Source organism: Phoxinus phoxinus (assembly GCF_949152265.1).
Source record: "Phoxinus phoxinus genome assembly, chromosome: 16".
Lineage (NCBI taxonomy): Eukaryota > Metazoa > Chordata > Actinopteri > Cypriniformes > Leuciscidae > Phoxinus > Phoxinus phoxinus.
Genome location: NC_136891.1, coordinates 4,264,503 through 4,285,001, shown reverse-complemented (window position 1 = coordinate 4,285,001; position 20,499 = coordinate 4,264,503). Strand labels below are relative to the sequence as shown.

At 39.7% G+C, this 20,499-nt stretch overlaps 1 protein-coding gene across 1 annotated transcript; it reads right to left on the bottom strand.

Annotated features, from left to right (window-relative positions):
- Positions 1 to 364: 364 nt before the first annotated feature.
- gareml (GRB2 associated, regulator of MAPK1-like) lies at positions 365 to 18,692 on the bottom strand. The gene is made up of 6 exons (XM_079584449.1): positions 18,457 to 18,692; positions 14,411 to 14,551; positions 10,941 to 11,071; positions 7,387 to 8,502; positions 4,177 to 4,337; positions 365 to 2,703 (listed from the first exon to the last, which is right to left on the bottom strand). Exons 1-6 carry the CDS (start codon positions 18,566 to 18,568, stop codon positions 1,938 to 1,940), a joined length of 2,427 nt encoding a protein of 808 aa, XP_079440575.1. The 5' UTR covers positions 18,569 to 18,692; the 3' UTR covers positions 365 to 1,937.
- Between the last annotated feature and the right edge of the window lie 1,807 nt (positions 18,693 to 20,499).

Genomic DNA, 20,499 nt, shown 5'->3' with positions numbered 1-20,499 from the left:
TTGGAATTCTGACTTTTCTCGGAATTGAGATAGAGGCCTAAAGTCGCAATTGCGAATTATTGTCCAATTCTGAGGGGAAAAGTTACAAGTTCTCACAAGTCTGACTTAAAGCAATTCTGACATACTTTTTTCAATTCCTTTCAATTTCAATTCTGACTTCATACAAATATGAGATAAAAAAAAGTCAGAATTGTGAGATTTTTTTTTTGTGGCAGAAACAAGCTTCCGTAATTGTCGTTCGAAAATAGTTCCAATTTCAAACAATTAAGGTATGCATGTACACTAAGCAAAAAAGCTAGTATTCCATTCAGAACATATAGCCTATGATACAAGTACATCAAGGACTTACTTTGTTCAAGTGAGCACTATTGATTTATTCTTTTCTGTAGTTGATCCAGCAGGATTAAATCATACATGATGAAATTACAGTACAAATGAAACACTACCGCTGTTAAATATTATTCAAAGTACACATGCATCTACAAAAGGGGGAAATCTGTTAAATAAACATTTCTGAAATGCTGATAAAACATTTTTTTTTTTAAACAGTGAGATATGGCTAAAACCTTCTCATTTCAGCAGCTCTGACTCACCTCACACACACATCCTCCATCAGTGTGTGGCCTGTGTTTAGTAAACTCTTAATTACAGTCACCTAATTACAGTGTGTTCTTTAGACTGTAAACTCTCACTGCTCTTATTAGTGTGTACATCACGAACTGAACTCTTTAAATCCCTAAAAAGCTAATTTCCTGTCTGTGTGCATGACATAGCCTCAGTATGAGAGCAGAAAATTGTGCCCTAAGTGGGTGAATCTTGTCAAACCTGTCAACACCCCCCCCCCCCCCCCAAAAAAATTCACAGAATTTTAGGAACATTTTCCCCTCAATTCTTATTAAAATAATGTGATCAGAAGTTTTACTATTCAGTTGTGTGCCATTCTAATTATTCGTATTCTATATATTTGTATTATAAAAAAAATACTGTAACACAATAACAGTATACATTATTTTACATAAATTATCGACACATTGAACTGAAGAGTCAAAGCTGAACTAGCTTGCGCTGAATAACAACACTGTTCACTTTTGTAGAGCTGCTTATAGCTGGATTGAACTCATTTCATAATTGATAAACTTTTACGTTTTTGAACTGAACTGAATCAACACTGAACTTACTTGAACTGAATAATGAAACTATAGTATTTTTACAGCTGCTATACTGCAATATTTGAATTGGTTCCATACCTAATGAAGAAAACCCCAAATTCAAAATTAGAATATTGTGAAAAGGTTTTCTGTAAGCCATAATCATCAAAATTATAAAAAATAAAGTCTTGAAATATCTCACTTTGCATGTAATGAGTCTATATAATATATTAGTTTCACCTTTTAAGTTGCATTACTGAAATAAATGAACACGATATTCAAATTTGAAACCTGTATAAATTAAGGTGTCATGGCCTAAAATTGTTTTAAAAAAATCCACATTATAATAACAAAAATGAGATTTGTATACATTCTAACAATGACAATTTATTTATTTATTTTTGATTTTGGGGTGAAAAATGACCTGGACATGATCCCGACAGGTTCCATGAGATTCACCCAGATCCGACTGACAATCATGTCAGATTATTAGAAAACAGACAAAAGAGGTCAAAACACAGTCAGGAAAACCCTTGAAATACAGCAGAACGGCCACAAGATGAGCTCTGACTGTCCACTGAAGGTACACAAAATCATCCCACCCCAAAAATAAAAACATCGAATAGTGCTCCATAATATATTAGTCACAATCTGTCAGTCCTTCGATTAGAGAGGTGTATTTCCGACACACACACACACACACTTATAAAACATCTGAAACTGTCCGAGTAGAAGCACTCATTGTGGCTGGAGTAATTGTGTGTCTATCAGTTCACGAGGATGCTGCCCTCATATCTTGGGTCTCCATCCCTTGATGAACTGCATGATTTTTTTGACCTGTAGTTTGGTGAGGTTAAAGTCCTCCGACAGGATTTCCTCTGTCAGCTGAGTGAAAATAGAGCCGTCGATCCTCTCACGGCTGAACAGACCAATCACGTCGTCCGAAAGGCCGATAAACCTCAGACTGGACGAAACCTCCTCCACCGAGAGCCAGCAGAGCTCCGAGGGGGGTCGCCATGACGACCCAGCCCCGCCCTCTGCCCCCCTCGTCATGGCAACGGATCCGGAGGCGGGGTCCACGGTAACCGTGTCCTCTTCTGAATTCTTTACTGATCTAGGCGGAGCCTCGGGACTGCATTCTAAAGCTCCCTGATTGGTTTGAGGCTCCTTGGGGGTGGAGCTAATGAGGTCGGGTATCAGAGTGGGAGAGTTCCTACCAGTGGTGAGCCAGTCGGAGGAGGCGTGGGCGTGTCCCGGGTTGGCAAAGGGGTTTAGGGCGCCGAATGGTGCGAAGCGGTTCTGCGCCACCGGCCGCGGTCTGGGACAGGTGGAGTAGTTCTTTTGGGCGGAGTCAGTGCTGAGTAGAGGTGTATTGAGGACGTTGGAGGTGTAGGCTCCGCCTCCTCGAGGGTGGGACCAACAGGCCTGCGCGGGCTGGGCGGGATCAGGGCTTACGCAGGGGTCAGAGGTCACACAGTCGGCCCAGGTGCATGGGTAACAGTACAGAGAGTAAGAGTCCGGCGATGGAGAGCTGCTGCCGCTACGAGGAGCAGAACTGATGGAGAAAGAGAGTTGTGTTTTAATAAATCAATTAAGAAATCACGAATTTCTCCCAAAGTCCCCCTGGAAAACTAGTCCCGTCTAAATAGGGCTTAAAATAGTGAAATAAAGACAACAAGAAAGCAAATGCAAGATCATGTTTTGACCAGAACATTTGCTGATCCTCAGTAAAGCTGTAGTTTTTATCTCATATTTGATTTTTTTGTTGTCTTTTTTTCACCATCTTAGTGTGCAGCCTTTTTTGCAACTTCTCATAATAAATAAAGAAAAGAAAAAAAGTATTTGATATAGTTAGGATCAATTATCAGTGCGTCCGAAGGGAAATATTTCCTCAAAAGCACTAAAAGAATTATTAATGGAACTGTTAACTTTCTCTTGATTTCCATTCCTACTTATTTCCAGTACTTATAACATCTCTATTTAAAGCCCTCCAAGTACACCACACCACACCACACCACACCACACCACACCACACCACACCACACCACACCACAATACACCACACCACACCACAATACACCACACCACACCACAATACACCACACCACAATACACCACACCACACCACAATACTTCCGTTTGCAATGATTCCTTTCAAGACAATCAGTGGCCGTGTTTGCAGTGCCGTCGTGGCAGCTATTTTGGGCATCCAAGACCAAGTCATATACTTGAATGTGGTCTCCTGAAATCTCATGAACTGTCCCATAAATGTTATTTCTTATGCTTAAATATCATTTAAAAAAATCTTATATTTCGGGGCGGACTAGCCAATAGACATGACACGGCTGGCTCTTTTATTTAGAAGGCGGGGACTTATTCCGTCAAATTTCACGTTACACTTTCTATCATTCATAACAATATGACTCTTAAAGGGATAGTTCACCCAAAAATGAAAATTCTGTCATCGTTTACTCGCCCTCATGTCGTTCCAAACCCGTAAGACTTTCGTTCATCTTCAGAACACAAGATATTTTTGATGAAATCTGAGAGTTTTCTGTCCCTCCATTGACAGCTAGCCTACGCAACTACCACTTTGACGCTTCAAAAAGTTAATAAAGACATCGTGAAACTAATCCATGTGTGAATTGAGCGGTTTAGTCCAAATTTTCAGAAGAGACTCTATATGATGAACAGACTGAATTTATAATTCATATAAACATTGATCAGCGAACATAAACAGAAGCTCAATCGAAACCTGTTTGACGTGCGATAACCAATGAGGTTCATTCTGAGCATGAGCATGTTCGTTCATTTTACAACCTCTTTATGAACTTTTTGAAGCGTCACAGTTGTGTAGCTGTCAATGGATGGACAGAAAGCTCTCAGATTTCATCAAAAATTAATTTGTGTTTTGAAGAGTTTTGAAACGACATGAGGATGAAGAATTAATGACAGAATTTTTATTTTTGGGTGAATTATCCCTTTAAGTCTTTGAATAAGTAACTCTTTCTGTGTGTGGGATTTTTACCTCTCTTGCAGTCCAGAGGAATAAAATGAGTGGTTTGGGTTGAGCGTCTGTGTGGCTGGAGCTTTAGGGAAGCGTGTGGGGACCGGAGGGCTCGGGACGGGGCCTTTAGCACAGCGGGGGGGAACAGGAGGAGCGTTTAAAAAACGACACTCCTCTCTCACCTAGAGAGAGAGAGAGAGAGAGAGAGAGAGATATGCAAAAGAACTATAACTATGTCCCATTTTCTCATGTCATTAGTACTGAACACAGGAAGTTAAACACTAAATACCGAAAACTGAAGAAAATTATATTAAAAACAGAATATCAAATAAATTAAACAATGAATACAGAATAATAAATACTAAACAATGAGAATTGAAAACTATATACAGAAAACTGTTAGTTTGTTTACAAACACTGAGTCTCATTATAAAAAAAATAAACATAAACTTATCTTAAAAGAATATAATACGGTAAATTCAAACTTTGATCACTAAAAGAGATGTAATATCAAATATTAATTCATCTCGGGCTGTCAATCAAATGATTTACATGATATTATTGCAAGTTATTAAGATAATAAAAATACATAATTGTGGCAGATGAGTAAATCACTGAACAGACTAAAATTATTCTTATAATGGAGACTGTGCTAATGATTTTAATATCATTTTAACTATATTTTAATAATCAAATACCGGTATGTACTTATACATTTATTTAAATCTGGTATCCACGAAACTTTATTATGTGCTTCTTATTTAATTAATAACTCTATGCGATGTACAGTACAATATGATCAAACTAATGATTTCTGCATGTGTTTATTTTTTTATTACAGTCAATATGGAAATATTGCCTTAATGATCATCATGATGATGATAAACATTTTAATATTTATTGCTGTCTAAATTTCCTCTTCTGGGAGAAACAACTCTAGGATTCTGGGATACAGTTCATTTCCTCCACAAATACACCAGGGAGAGTGTGTGTGTGTGTGTGTGTGTGTGTGTGTGTGTGTGTGTGTGTGTGTGTGTGTGTGTGTGTGTGTGTGTGTGTGTGTGTGTGTGTGTTTGAGAAGCTAAATTACAGGCCAGAACTGAACCCTGTGTGGGAGAAAGAGAGAGAGGCTGTAATTTCAGTCAACAGCATCAAAAAGACTTTAATTCTGTCTCTACGAGATGTTTGTTTCTCTGAGGAAAATGTCAGTAATTTTATCAGAAAAAGTTGCTACATTAAAAACTACTTTATCACCTGCATCATTAGTATTTTCAGAATATTTTGGAGTGTTCCAAATATTCAAGTAGCTCCTCATATTAACATTATATGAAAGACATTGACTGAGATGATGTGTGATTATGTTTCTGTGTGTGTGTGCGAGTGTGTGTGTGTGTGTGCTGTATTCCGGTAAATGCATGCTCATTATTCAGTCTTTAAAAGCAATAGTATCAATAATTTAGTCTGGGGCAGCAGTGCTGTGTGATACTGTATATAATGCACATATGATTGTGTGTGTGTGTGTTTGTGCGCGCGCACGCGTGCGCGTGTGTGTTTGCATGTGGGCCTGTGGCAAAAAGAACTGAGAAAGACAAGTACTCTCGTGGGAATAAAGAGGGTTAGTGAACTACAGTAGAGCTGAGCTCAGGGTCAGAAGCACAGTAACAGGAAAATGTCTAAAGAACATGTCCAGAATAATTCACCACAAAATCTATAAACAAAGAAGGACTTTTATGCATGTATTTTGTTATACAATATTATTAAATATCATTATACTTTTGCTATATAATATTTTTAATATTTAGATTTAATGTTTTCATTATACTTACAGAAAAGTAAGCCTCTTTTAGAACCAAGATTTTACTGAAGTTGCATTATTTTCCATAAAAAATATATACATTTCCCCAAAACGTATCATTATAATGCAAACAAAATCTAATTACTATTAATGTACTGACATATACACCGATGGGCCAAAACATTATGACCCCCTGCCTAATATGCAGTTGGTCCTCCACGTGCTGCTAAAGCGGCTCCGTCCCGCCCAGGCATGAACTCTACAGCCGCAGATCTTCAAGTCCTGTAGTTTGAGGTGGAGCCGCTGTGGACTGAACTTGTTGGTCCGGCACATCCCACAGATGCTCAACTATTAAGGTCTGGAGAATTTGGAGGCCAGAGGAACACCTTGAACTCTTCATCATGTTCCTCAAACCATTCCTGATCAGTGTGTGACTGTGTGCTTCCACCAGGGAACACCGTTGTCATGAAGGGGTGTATCTGGTCTGCAGTGTTTAGGAAGGTGACGTGTGTCAAATAAACGTCCAAATGAATGACCGGACCCAGGGTTTCCCAGCAGAACATTGACCAGAGCGTCACACACTCCCTCCACTGGCTTGTCAGCGTTAGCGTCCAGTTTCGAGGCTCACGTGCCCATTGTAGCCGCTTTCAACAGTGGACGGGTCATCATAGATGTCTGATTGGTCTCCATACGCAGCAGATGCTCTGTGTGTTGTGACACATTTCTCCCATAACCATCATTTAAATTTTGTGTGACTTGTGCCTCAGTAGACCTTCTGTTGGCTCGGACCAGACGGGATAGCCTTTGTTGCCCTCGTGCATCGATGAGACCCTACCGCCGGTTTGTTTTGTTCCTCCTCGGACACTGTTGGTAAATTCTCAGCACTGCTGACCGAAAGCAACACACAAGCCTCTGCGTTTCAGAAATACTCTGACCCAGTCATAACAATGGCCTTGTTAGGAGATGATAAATTATATTAGCTTCACCTGTGACTGGCCATAATGCTTTGGCTCATCAATGTGTGTGTGTGTGTGTGTGTGTGTGTGTGTGTGTGTGTGTGTGTGTGTGTGTGTGTGTGTGTGTGTGTGTGTGTGTGTGTGATATCAAAACATTGATATGTTTATTTGAGTATCTTCAAGATACCCAACACACCAACTTTGAGGTTTGTGTTCACACCAATGGAAATCTAATGAGAATCACCACAGAAAATAATGACAATTACAACAAAAAAAAGCTTAACAGTCATGAAAATAATTTCATATAATGCAAAAGTAATGGTCCTAAAAATAGGCTTCACTTTCTTTATGAAAAATATAAGTTCACATTTTTCCTTTAATTTTAGGGCTGAAATATGGCCCAGATATTTTTTCCGAAAAAACTATTTGAGGCAAAAACTCAGAATTTTATTAGAAAATATATGGAAAACAACTGCTTACAGCTTCTGATTTGGGTGGGACTGGGGGCGGAGTCGATACTCTTCCTGCTTCCATCTGCACCATGGCGACGTGGGTGGAGCCCACCGTACCCTCCAGTGACGTGGTAGTGGAGTGAAAGGAGATGAGGTTATGCTCCGCCTTCCCCGCGCTCTCAGACGCCAAGCCAAAGCTTCCAGAACTCTGATTGGTCCAGAGCTCCTCGTATGGAATCTCCTGCGTCTCAGTCGACCAATCAGGCGTGACGTATTCTCGTTCCTCTCCGTCGCCGTCACTAGAGGGCAGAGTGTGCGAGTCGACCAGCGAGTCTCTGCAGCCGTGTGAGATTGTGTGTGTGTGTGTGACCGCTCCACCTCCGTACACACACAGAGACAGTCTCTGCAGGGACGTCCCCAACTCGTCTCTCCCGTAGCCTTGAACGCACACCCGAATCCGCCGCGGACTGAGACACTCCTCGGAGAAATCCGTCTTGACTTCGCGCACGGCGCGCGAGTAATCGTCTGGGTCGAAGCTCTCTTGGCAACGCAGCGCACACTGCAGCACCACCTGCTGGTAGGAAGCGTCTCCGCGCAAAAGCCCCTCCGGCAGAGTAAAGCGCGGCATGTCCGTTAATAAAAGGAAGTGAGACGGCGTCACTTCCTCTTTGCGAAGTATGCAGCAGAGAACGACAGTTTTGCTGATGATGCTGAGGAGTTTATATCGATGACCCTCACGGATCGCATGAAGGTCGTACAGGTTGCGAGGAGGTCGCGAGGGCACGGATACGTTCACAGGCAAACGCACGCGCTCGATGATGCTGCGCACGGTGTGTTCGCCTCCCTGCATCTGCAGCTCCTGCGGCGAGCGCGTGCAGAACCGCCCGCGACACTGGAACGGCAAACTGACGCTCTCGTTGGTCCGATGGTTCATGCATATCAAACAAGGCATCTTCGTGCGGGCGGGACGTCCCAAAGCTCCGCTTGCTTTGCCCAGTCGCCGTAGCAGCGTCGTCAAGCGGGATTTCTCGCGAGTCGATTGGACGCAGAGCAGTTCTGCTTGGCCCATGAGAGTCAATTCATCACCCGTCTGAAGAGAGAAATTATACAACTCGCTGTCCTCCGTAAACTCCCCAGAAACCACCTACAGAGAGAAAGAAAAGAGACAAACGTATTAGCATTTAACACACAAAAAAACAATGACTGATGTTGTAAAGTATGAACCTAATTTGTTAAGCTACAAGCTACTCATAATTTACAGCAGGTAAACTACAGTCAGAGAATGTCTAATAAGGGGAGAAGGTTCACTCTCGCTACACTTCCGGCTTCTGACTGGTTGCAGTTCCACTCTGATTCCATATGAGGGCGCTCACAGGACGAGTGCAGAATGAATGGAGGTCTATGGAGCTATACCCCTCAAAATCCACTTTTCTCAAGATATAATTTTTTGTCTAGTAATTTGAATGTTGTATTCGAAAGGAGATGCAAAGAAATTGCACATTGCTGGGTGTTAGATTTTTTAGAGTCACTTATTTGCTTTAAAAAGTCTTTCAAAATGTCAATGACGTCATACACATCGTACGACCAGAGATACTGCTTTACGGCAATCCTTCAGTCACTGTGGTGCTTTCGCGCTCTGCACTTTCTTTTCTCTCGAGGCATCGCCAGCACAGCTGACACAGGTAAACACACGTGCTAGAAGAGTTTCTGCTAGAATACATTCTGTTCCCGCTTCGGATGCCATGATGCCATCAAGCGGTATCTCTGGTCGTAACCAGTCCTTCACTGACCAATCAGCGTTCATTAGCAGAATGCTAGCGTGTTATGGGCAACAACAACTCAACCTGTAAGAAATCGAAAGGACATAAGTACTCGTTCATTCAATTTTCGACCTATAACCCATGTTGAACTTGCCAAACCTACAATCAAATCTGAGATTTCTCAACGGCAATCGGCTGAAAGGGACAAATTTAGCCGTCTAGCCCCATAGACTCCCATTCATTTTGCACTCGGGGGTGATCGCCCCCAGTGGAACTCTGGTGGAACTACAACCAAAATTCGGTACAATAGGACTTAATAGGGAGTGAACAGGCTCTCCGTAGACGGGCTCTGCTACAGTCAAGCCTAAAATTCGAGGTCTGGCGGAAGATTGACCTCTGACCCGTATTGAAGGATTAGAGGATGGATACCCGACCAGAGCCCGACGGTACCTGACGGGCCGGTCCGGGTTCGGACAGATATTTAGAAATGATGTTCGGGTTCGGGTCGAGCTCGGTCACATCAGTGCGATAAGGCATTGAACATTTTAAATGTAAAAAAAGCTTTATGTAGGTACCAGTGGGCCTGTTTGACTTGATGCAAAGGTTCGTTTTTGTGATTAAAATAAATGTAAAATATTACCCTAATATCCATCTTCCTGCGTGTGGAAATTTGTTTATGTAGCCGTGACAACGAAACACGTGCATAATGTGTGTGGCTGTGTTAACGGGTGCGTGTTGCCCCGTGCGCGCTGATGCGCTCATCTGTTGACATTTCCAAATGCCTTCCTACAGTTGCCTAATAAAAACGGGCTTTCCACACAAACAAACGTACATGTGTCATTAGTGTGAGAAAATTAGATTTGAGCTGTGTCGGGTTCGGACAGAAAAATGAGGCCCGATCCGCACTCTATGAAGGATAGAGCAAAACAAAACACAGAATTAGAAATGAGGGAGGAGCTTGAGTTTGTTGGCCAGCCCTGTTTGTTTGAACCGCGAGAGGCGTTTACTCTCACCTAAGATTACGCTACTCCTACATGCTACGTCATGCGTCGGGTCAGAGGTCACTCTTCTGCCGGGACTCGCATACGGCCGTTACAGGAAGCCAGTGATTATAGTTTATAAAGTTATATATATAGTTTATCATCACTTTTATGCTATGCACTTTTAAACGGCCTTTATTAACCCACTGGAGCCGTATGGATTACTTATATGATGGATGGATTCGCTTTTTTGGGATAAAAAAATCTCAGGTACCATACATTCCCATTAAAAGCTTGGATGAATCAGGACATTTTTTTATATAATTCTGATTGTGTTTGGCTGAAAGAAGTCATATACTCCCAGGATAGCTTGAGGGTGAGTAAATTATGGGATCATTTTCATTTTTCATAATTTTCTGACCAATAAAAATGATGAAATATGTAGGTTTCTGCCTGACAGTGACGATACTGTAACAGTTTATCATTTATTATTTAATCATGGCTCAAAAACATTAAATGATCACTGAATGAATCAGTGAGTAATTTCTTTTGAACTTATTTAATGTGAAACTGTCTAAACAACCTGAATTATTTAGACTTTACAATGAAAAGTCGATAATAAAGCAGTGTGCGTAATACAATGTGAAAAAACATGCAGTGTTTTGCCATGTTAAATCACTATTTGTTGGACAATGTATTACATAACTAGTATGTTTGTAATTAGTAATAGTTTTTTATGTTTTGAATATTTATTAACTTTAATTTCAGATTTTGTTTTAGTAATTTTTAAATAGTTTTAGCTAACAATAACAACACTCCGGACAGATTAATGTTAATGTTACCTTAACGCTGAACGTGATGGGCTCCATGACGAACACGCGATCAGGAAAGATTCCTGCGATTTCCTCCACGCTTCCAAAATACTGAACCGGCTCACGGACATCCCGATCCTGATCCAATAACTTAAACTTTCCTGAGGACAGAACAAAAAGAGTCAAAGACAGAAATTAAGAAATAGTTGTACAAAATGTTCCCCTGAAAAGAGCCAAATCGAACTAAACCGCCCTCTGATGAAAATGTTTCTTTTGGGGTATAGAATCTCTCAATATAACAATTTGCTTTATATAATTAACAACAGAAGTCTATGGTATGTCCGCATTTAAGTGTGTATGTGATCTCATAGGTCATTTTCTCACACACACCGATAAAGCGTAAGAGAGCGTATCTCTCTTTGTCTTTTTGTCTCCTGGCAACAGCTTTTCTTTCTGCAGTTCAATACGACACTCGGAGCTGAAAGGGTTTCTTTCTCTTCTGAAGTTTCACTATTTCTTTTCTGTTCTGGATCCATTTGTACAAAATAAATCTCTTCCACTAAAGCCACTAAAATTATTACTGTTGCAAACATTGGTCGGAGCACCTTCAACCAATCACAGCAAGCATAAATTGTAATACACCAATCACATTTCATTAGCACATATGTACACAATTTTACTTAGCAATCTAAACAGGGACTTCTGGTCTCTGTTTAGATTTTGACTAATTTTGACAAAAAAATTTGACTAATCTGCTCAATTCACATGGATTAGTTTTACGATCTCTTTATGAACTTTTTGAAGTAGGGATGCATAACGATTAATCGCAATTAATCGTTTGCAGAATAAAAGTTTTTGTTTACATCATATATGTGTGTGTACTGTGTAAAATAATTATGTATTTATAAATACACACACATGTATGTATATATTAAAAAAATATTCACATGTTTATATACATTTTTATATTTAAATATAATTTATATTATATATAATTATAAATACTTAATATATAAATAGATTTTTTCTTAAAATGTATACATGCATGTTTGTATATTTATATATACATAATTATTATACACAGTACACACACATATATGATGTAAACAAAAACTTTTATTCTGCAAACGATTAATTGCGATTAATCGTTATGCATCCCTATTTTGAAGCGTTAAAGTGGTAGTTGCGTAACTGTCAATGGAGGGACAGAAAACTTCATTTGTGTTCTGAAGATGAACGAAAGTCTTATGAGTTTGGAATTAATGTTAGAATTTTAATTTTTGTGTGAACTATCCCTTTAAGAAGGCAATCTGCAGAAGTTTGTCCCCAAATGTATATCCAATATCCAAAAATTTGTGTGTGAAAAACTGATCAGTCCATTTTCTTCATAGAGTGTAAACAAAATATGTTTATGTTATCATTACAAAACAATTTCACTATGAATAAAATTAACGAGATTATTATTCCGAGTCCCTACAGTATATATAGCTAGGTCAGAAAAACACACAGAAATATAATGTGCCTATATTCAGCAGATCTTCCGTTTTGAGATTCATCAATAACAACCTTCTTCTGCATCATCACAAGCAAATCTAAAATATCCACATGGTCTCATCTTCTGCCTCTCTCAGCTGTGTAAATATCATCCTTCTGTAATTCCATCTTCCTTATTAGCACTCTATCTGAGAGACGTTGGACCCAGCCACCGAGACACGAATGACCTCATCCATCCCTCTCAGCATCTCACTGCCTCCGGAAACCCCAACAGATGATCTCATTGGTCACCTGACCTAATGGTATGGGTGGCGGGTATATTAGGTAACGGGCGTCCCAGGAGAGGAAGTCCAGCGCAGTAATGTCTGCGATTCCGGAAGCTCGGAAAAACGGGCTCCTCCGGGGCTCTCATGGGAATGACGTCAGGATGAGGTAATGATGAGTTTGACTTTATGAATGAGAGCGCTAACCGTAGGGTCAGGGTTTTAAAAATCTGCCCCTGCTGGTGGATGCCGTAACTACACCATTCTGTGGGCAAAAAGCAACTTTCTCCATTGACAGCAATTGATGAGCAGTCGATTCTAATTAAATCAATTTTATGGATGGATGGATGTTGTATATATATATATATATATATATATATATATATATATACATATATAAACTTGTATAAATTATTAATAATAATTGTTATATATTGTATAAATAATTTACAAAAAAAATAGCTTCACTACTACTTCTTTATAGAGAATAACGACAGAATCAAATAATTATACAGAAAAGAAATTTCATAAAATTATCATAAAATAATTTAGACTGGTCTTTGTTGTCATCTTAGAATGGTTATAATCACTAAGACATTTTTGGCTTTATTCTCCAGAAGAAGAAAAATCACCATCTTTTTGATAGTTTATAATCATAATGAGTATCTTTTTTATCGTTCCTGTATCACCTGAACTCTTTGCCCACATTGTATGAAAACACTCACTGCAATAAAACACTGTGAATTGAATTGAGACTGACTGTGTGTGTGTGTAATTCAGAACGTCTAAGTGACCATGTGTGAAGTTAAGTGCTTGAATACAACAATCAATATACTGTTAACAACCAATCATCTCCCTTTCTCTGTCTCTCTGGCCTGAGTGTTTTAATAGCTTGTACACTCTCAGTGGATAATAATGAAATCAGTTTTGTGTGCTGAAATATTTCTGCTGTATGGTCATTTTCTATTATTATTATTTGCTTAAAACTCTACTTTTACCAACTAGATTTTAGCTAAGAAATGTAAATGGTGATATTTTTACAATGGAGAAGCTAACTTCTGCTTTAAGACTTCAGTCCCAGTTGTTTTCAGTACTAAGGAGAGATTGGATTGAGTACATATCCCCTATAAGATCAGATTTTGTTTAACTGAATAAAATAAAGACAGTCGTGATTTAGTGACTTAGCGCAGACATTTCACAAAATGTGGGTTGGGTGTTCTTTAATTATTTTTTGTTTGATTTTATTTTTCCTTATTATTTTCATATAGAGAATGCATGTGATCTATTCTTCAAATGTATAAAGAATATATTCCTTGGTTCCAAGTAATTCAATATTTTATTTGTGGTTATAATATTTTATAAATATAATATTTTGTGGTTATCTTAGTATTTTACATTGATAAGGTTTGTACTTCTCTATAGTGATTATTTGTTTTTGCTCTGTTTTTTTTTTTTTTTTTATTAACAAAAATAAAAATATTTTAAAAAGAAAATGTGAGTGGTGCATTTTTGGTGCATTTATAATAATTCTGGTCTCTCTGGTCCATTTTATTATCAGCCAGGAGAAAATAAGTCATAAAGTAATAGCACACAAAACTAGTCAACAAACTGCACAATTTGCAATATCATTAATGTCCATAAAACTAGCTAAACTGATGCAGCAACCGCTAATGAATTACAATCATTACTTGAGTGTCAGTACACCTGCTGGCACAGTCACACAGAGTGTGTGTTATGTGGTACCTTGATACTGTAGTGGGATGTCTATTTTAGGTCCGATCACATAGTGACCTTCCTCCAGACTGTGGGCAGTGACGGTGGTCCACTGTCTGCAGGAGTGAAGCAAAATCACGTCGTCCTCCGACAGACCCTCCACATTCTCACCTGCACATGCACAAAAATGCACAACTGATATGATCATTCAGCATTTACAGGTTCAGCACTGATACAAAAAAGATGAATTGGCTGATACTTGTTTTTTTCGAGATGATCTGCATCAGTAATGCTTGGCTAACTCTACATTAACTCAAATTAAATAACAAATCAAACAACTTCTATAAGTATATCAAACCTTACCCAGAGGCATACAGTACACTCACATTAACCCATGTACTATATAGCAAATCTAAACTTGATTGTTATACCGTTGAAAAATGTTCAGTAAACTATATTATCGCCCAGCGATATACTGTATATAAAGTTGTATATATTATATGCAACTTGATTCGCATACATACAGAACACTAATGTAAAGTTATATATATATTGTACTGTACATATCATATATGTTACAAACCTCAACTTCCTGTTTTTTTCTATTTTGTCACTGTAACTACTATATTATTAACCAGGTCTTTATGTAAAGTTGGATTTATAAGTATGTCCAAATTTATCCGCATATATACAGTAGACTCACGTAAGGCGATATATACTATACACAGCATATATCAACAGATTGATTGCTTGTATCGTCGCAAAATATACATTTCACAGAATTTTTTTCTAAATTACCTGGTTTTATTCAAGTCAAAATATGATTTAACATTTCTGAATCAACTTAAATACATTCATTTATACCAACAAAATTACAATGTATGAGTTAAATCAATTATAATAAACATTAGCATCATGATTTTCTGTAAAGCTGCTCTGAAACCATGTGTATTGTGATAAATAAATCATGATACATTATATAAATAAATTAGATTTGACATTATTCCTTTCACACACCCATAAAAGTTGACCATGAATTGTAAATCACGAAACACATAAGGCACAAAAGCTACAAAACTATAAATCCGGATGCATCTGCCCTTAATTTGTAGCTTTAACACACACACACACACACACACACACACACACACACACACACACACACACACACACACACACACACACACACACACACACACACACACACACACAAACACACAAACATCAAATGAGTTCTTTGAACTTCCTCACATGGGGTTTATGGGAGAGGACTGAGGTCAGCAATCAGACACAAACAACATCACCTCACACACATCAGGCTCATCTCTCCGCTGAAGAAAGGATGAATGGACAGAGAGAGAGAGGTGAACTGTATTGATCGGGCATTTAAACGCATTCCTCATTGAGACGAGTCTCAAACAGATGCTTTACGCAGCGAACGAGTCCAACACACACACACTCTCTGCAGATTGTCTGTTGTGTATAATTACTGCTGTCTGTGCTGATACAGTGAGATCCTCCTACACACACAAACACATTACAGCAGAATCTAATCAAGCAGATGATCTGACGGTTTAAAATTAGCATTACAATCAACAGGAACAATGTTAAAAAACCTTTATTATCAAATCTGTTATCACTCTACCATGTTTATACTGTAACATATTAGTGTATTTATTGCACTTTAAAAGACTGTTCACACCAAGGTTGATAACCTTACTATAGCCATATACATTTTTAACTATGTGGGAAAAAAAGGTCCATTGCACAATGTCAATACTTTGCGATGTATAAAGCAGAGCTCTCAAACTGAATCTGAACATCTGCACAGGGAGCTTCGTATTGGTGAATTTCGCATTCACACGGATTCCTATTGAAAAGACTGAATTTTGCCTGTGAAATCTGCTGAGCAACGCGACTGCACCTTAAAGGCCCACTGAAGTGCCTTTAAACGCGCAGCATTATTCAATCCGTTGACGTAATTTCCACTGAAAAACAGGAAGACAAGGCTGGGAATCGAGCAGCTCCTAGCCTTTTTAAAATAGCCAATAGCTTTCAGTTTATATCACAGATCGACCAGAGCTGTTGAGCTCCGTAAAGCCGCAGTTTCCTTCTAATCTCTAACCGTTTCTCCTCTTAATATCCTCCATATCGCTTTAAAATAAAGCATTCTGTGTAGAATTCAAATGGGTCCGATACGTTTTGTGGTCTGCGGCGACTCGCACATATGATCCGCTCTGTGTTATTGTGTCTCTGGACCGGAGCAGACTGTCGGTTCGTGTGATACTAACGTGAAACCAGACTTCAACAGACTTCAGACATGACCTATATAGTGCACTATGTGCCATTCACCATGTAGAAAATAGTACATATGTGAACAAGTGACCGATTTCAGCAGCAGTCTCAGCATCTATTTATAATGTAGGGGGCGGAGCTTCAGATCCTAGAGAGCATTTGATTGGACAGAAAATCTGACGAGAAGCTGAAGTGCAGAGTGATGTCATCAAAATCATTGATCCATATTGGCGGAAGTGAGAGACTAAGTTTTGAACGCTTATATCTTCTAAATTTTAATTTTGTCATTGTTTTTCATACTAAAAGCCAAAAAACTTCAATTTGGATTTCATGCAGACTTTGATCGAATATTGAAGTCCACATCGCAACTATAACGATAACAACAAAGAGTAACAATATCATTGGAATATCTTTTCTCCAACTGATGAACTATACAAACATTGTCAGATTCTGAATCCATCTGACTTTAAAGAGATGGAAAATGTAAAGCGACAGACGATAAAGCTGCATCACACACTTGAAATAAACCAGAATATTATTGTTTGTTGGTGTGGACACTCATAGTTATAGTTATCATTCTTTGGGTAGACAGTCAGGCATTATAAGTATGCAATACATGCGCATAAAATAAACAAAAAGTATCAATCCATTATGGTCGTGGCAATGGGCCTTACTCAGGCTAGATAGATGCCACGTTTAATTTAACACAAAATGTAAAAGTCTTGCCACTGAATTGTCTGAAGTTTTCAGCTAGTTGGCGTAATGGAAAATTAAGTTCTGGATTGTTTGCTTGTGTTAAAAAGAACCATTTTCAGCATGTTTTTTTTTCTAAGAATGCCCAAATCTATTTTATTTTCCTGTTTTCCTCATCTAATTAATTTCCCTCTGATTCAATCATCTTTACAGAAGAGCTGTTTTATGTTTAAAGGGTTAATTCACCCACCCAAAATACCAATACTTTAAGGTAGGGGTGAATTTACGATGATTGGGACACTTTTTGCCATTGATATGACTTGACACCAACCTGATTTCACTCCTAAAGAAATGTCAGAAAATGTATTTCTGGGTGCAAAATATCACCAGAGAATATGGAGTCTAACTATAATGCAAACACAAAAACTCCCTGGAAAAGTCTGTGAAACTCATGTAAAAGGTGTATAAAAAGATGATCAGCCACATATGCAGCAATTGAAAATTGATTATTTTAGTTCCAATTCAGAATCTTTTTTCCCACCATAGATTAGAGTCAAACTTTCACATACACACACACACTCACACAGTCGACATTGATGGGAGATTAATTCTGTGTTCCTCGGTTGTGATTGCTGAGTAAATGTTGGAGTTTCTCCTGCAGGAGGTTGTTTAGTATTCAACACACACTACAGCGCATTACAACATTAACATATGAAAAGAGCTGCAGCTCTTTAACACACAACACACACTCTGTCACCTTTAGCCAAAAGACAAGTCAACTACACACTTCACTGAGGATTCTGTGTTACAAACATTTACACAACGTTTCATTAGTTTCATGCGATACAAAATTACATTTTGTCAGGGTTTGTTAAACTATCCCGAGTGTTTCCAGAATTACTTTGCATAATCAGAGCCAAAAAATCATTAATATGCAAGCGAAATGTCATGTTTCTTATTCCACAAACTTTGATTCGGCAACAAGCTGAAGAATCTTTGACGCGACGCGGCGCAACAGCGTCAAACAAACTCTCGCGCCCGATCTTGTCCGTTTATAACTACGTTCAATAACTCTGATGCTTTCTTACCGTGGCTCAGTCGCACGAGTGTCGGTAAGCGGAATTTGCTCACGATCACGTCCAACGGCAGCGACACGGAGCTCCACGAGAGTCCGGTAATGCTCGCGGATAGTTTCTCCATCTTTCATCCGTCACCATCATCATCATCACTCGCATCACGGGGACGGAACGGAACCGGTGTCAGGAGCGCATAGGGCCATGGTGAAGAGAAACGCGTGAGAGAAACTCTGAGTGTGAAGTGATGTGATCTAAACCGGACTCACCGAGCGAGGCGCGCGACACCCGCCCTCCTCCTCCTCCTCGCGCACCCGCACCCGCGCGCACCGGAACACCGGGCTGACAGTGCGCTGGAGATTCACATCACTTCAAAATGCCAATGGGTCTGTATTTTTTATGAAAGACGAAATACTTTTTAGATATTGTAAAGTACAACACTTGCGTGATTATTAATTAAAATGACATATTATTTCCAAGTTAAAGACCGTGGGAACCTTCTGGGGGTATTGGGGTTCTTGGCTTAATAGCATTTGCGTCATTGACTAATTATTTACAGTGAACAATAATCTTGTACTCAGGCCTATACTTTTATGATTAATACAAAAGTTAGTTTTACTAAAAAACTTTAAAGACACATGAAATCAAAACTTAAAGTCGCCATGAAATCAAAATATACCCTATTTACTTTGTTAGCTAGTGTTGTGGTGAACAATTCATCCATGCAAGTTAATACACAGAAAACAATTGTTTGCCGTGGTAATAATCAAAGTCTGAAAAGTTACTTCCGGTCTGGAATGGCGTTATTTTCTGATGATGTCAGTTTGACAAGCTCAAAAGCAATCTGGGGGACGTGGAGGCATAAAGTCTGATAAAGTCAAGGGAGAAGCCTATAGAGAGTGATAAAGTTGCTCCTGCTGCTAGCTCATGGACAGCTAATAGCCTACTCACGCTCTCCGTCTCTGCGAGATTCGGAAGGGAATGATTCAGATTTCTCTCGGCACAGCTAGAAGACTTACAGCTGTCAGACAGGTTGCTCACGTCACATCTACGTCGTCAAGCTCAGTTTGAGCCTGCACAGTTCGCCCAGCCATCAGGAAGTGAGTGCTTCTAATTGACTTCACTTTTCTCTGTTGAAACCTATGGGGTCGCTGTGTCCAGTTTATATACTGTCTATGGGTAGGACCAGAGTCATATAGAGAGACCTCTATATATGGCTCTGGGTTGAACACGCTTAACCACTCCCCTCAAGCCGTTAGTCTATGAGCAAAGATGGAGAGGAGGAGCGCTGAAGTAAAACCCATGCCCTCTGTTCAATATTCCCTTTCACTTGGAAATACGTCACAACACTGGAGAAAAGTCCTAAACCTACCAATCTCCACCCCCTGATCCCTAAACCCACCCCTAAACCTACCCATCTCCACCCCCTGATCCCTAAACCCACCCCTAAACCTATCAATCTCCACCCCCTGATCCCTAAACCCACCCCTAAACCTACCCATCTCCACCCCCTGATCCCTAAACCCACCCCTAAACCTACCAATCTCCACCCCCTGATCCCTAAACCCACCCCTAAACCTACCAATCTCCACCCCCTGATCCCTAAACCCACCCCTAAACCTACCCATCTCCACCCCCTGATCCCTAAACCCACCCCTAAACCTACCCATCTCCACCCCCTGATCCCTAAACCCACCCCTAAACCTACCCATCTCCACCCCCTGATCCCTAAACCCACCCCTAAACCTACCCATCTCCACCCCCTGATCCCTAAACCCACCCATAAACCTACCCATCTCCACCCCCTGATCCCTAAACCCACCCCTAAACCTACCAATCTCCACCCCCTGATCCCTAAACCTACCAATCTCCACCCCCTGATCCCTAAACCTACCCATCTCCACCCCCTGATCCCTAAACCCACCCCTAAACCTACCCATCTCCACCCCTGATCCCTAAACCCACCCCTAAACCTACCCATCTCCACCCCCTGATCCCTAAACCCACCCATAAACCTACCCATCTCCACCCCCTGATCCCTAAACCCACCCCTAAACC

Bases quoted from the DNA above. Each gene is read 5' to 3' on its own strand.
- gareml (XM_079584449.1), bottom strand. From the start codon at position 18,568: ATGGAGAAACTATCCGCGAGCATTACCGGACTCTCGTGGAGCTCCGTG. The intron at 11,072-14,410 runs GTACCACATAAC...TTCTGTCCTCAG, and splicing joins CATCCCACTACAGTATCAAG to GAAAGTTTAAGTTATTGGAT. The intron at 8,503-10,940 runs GTAACATTAACA...TTCTCTCTGTAG, and splicing joins CCATCACGTTCAGCGTTAAG to GTGGTTTCTGGGGAGTTTAC.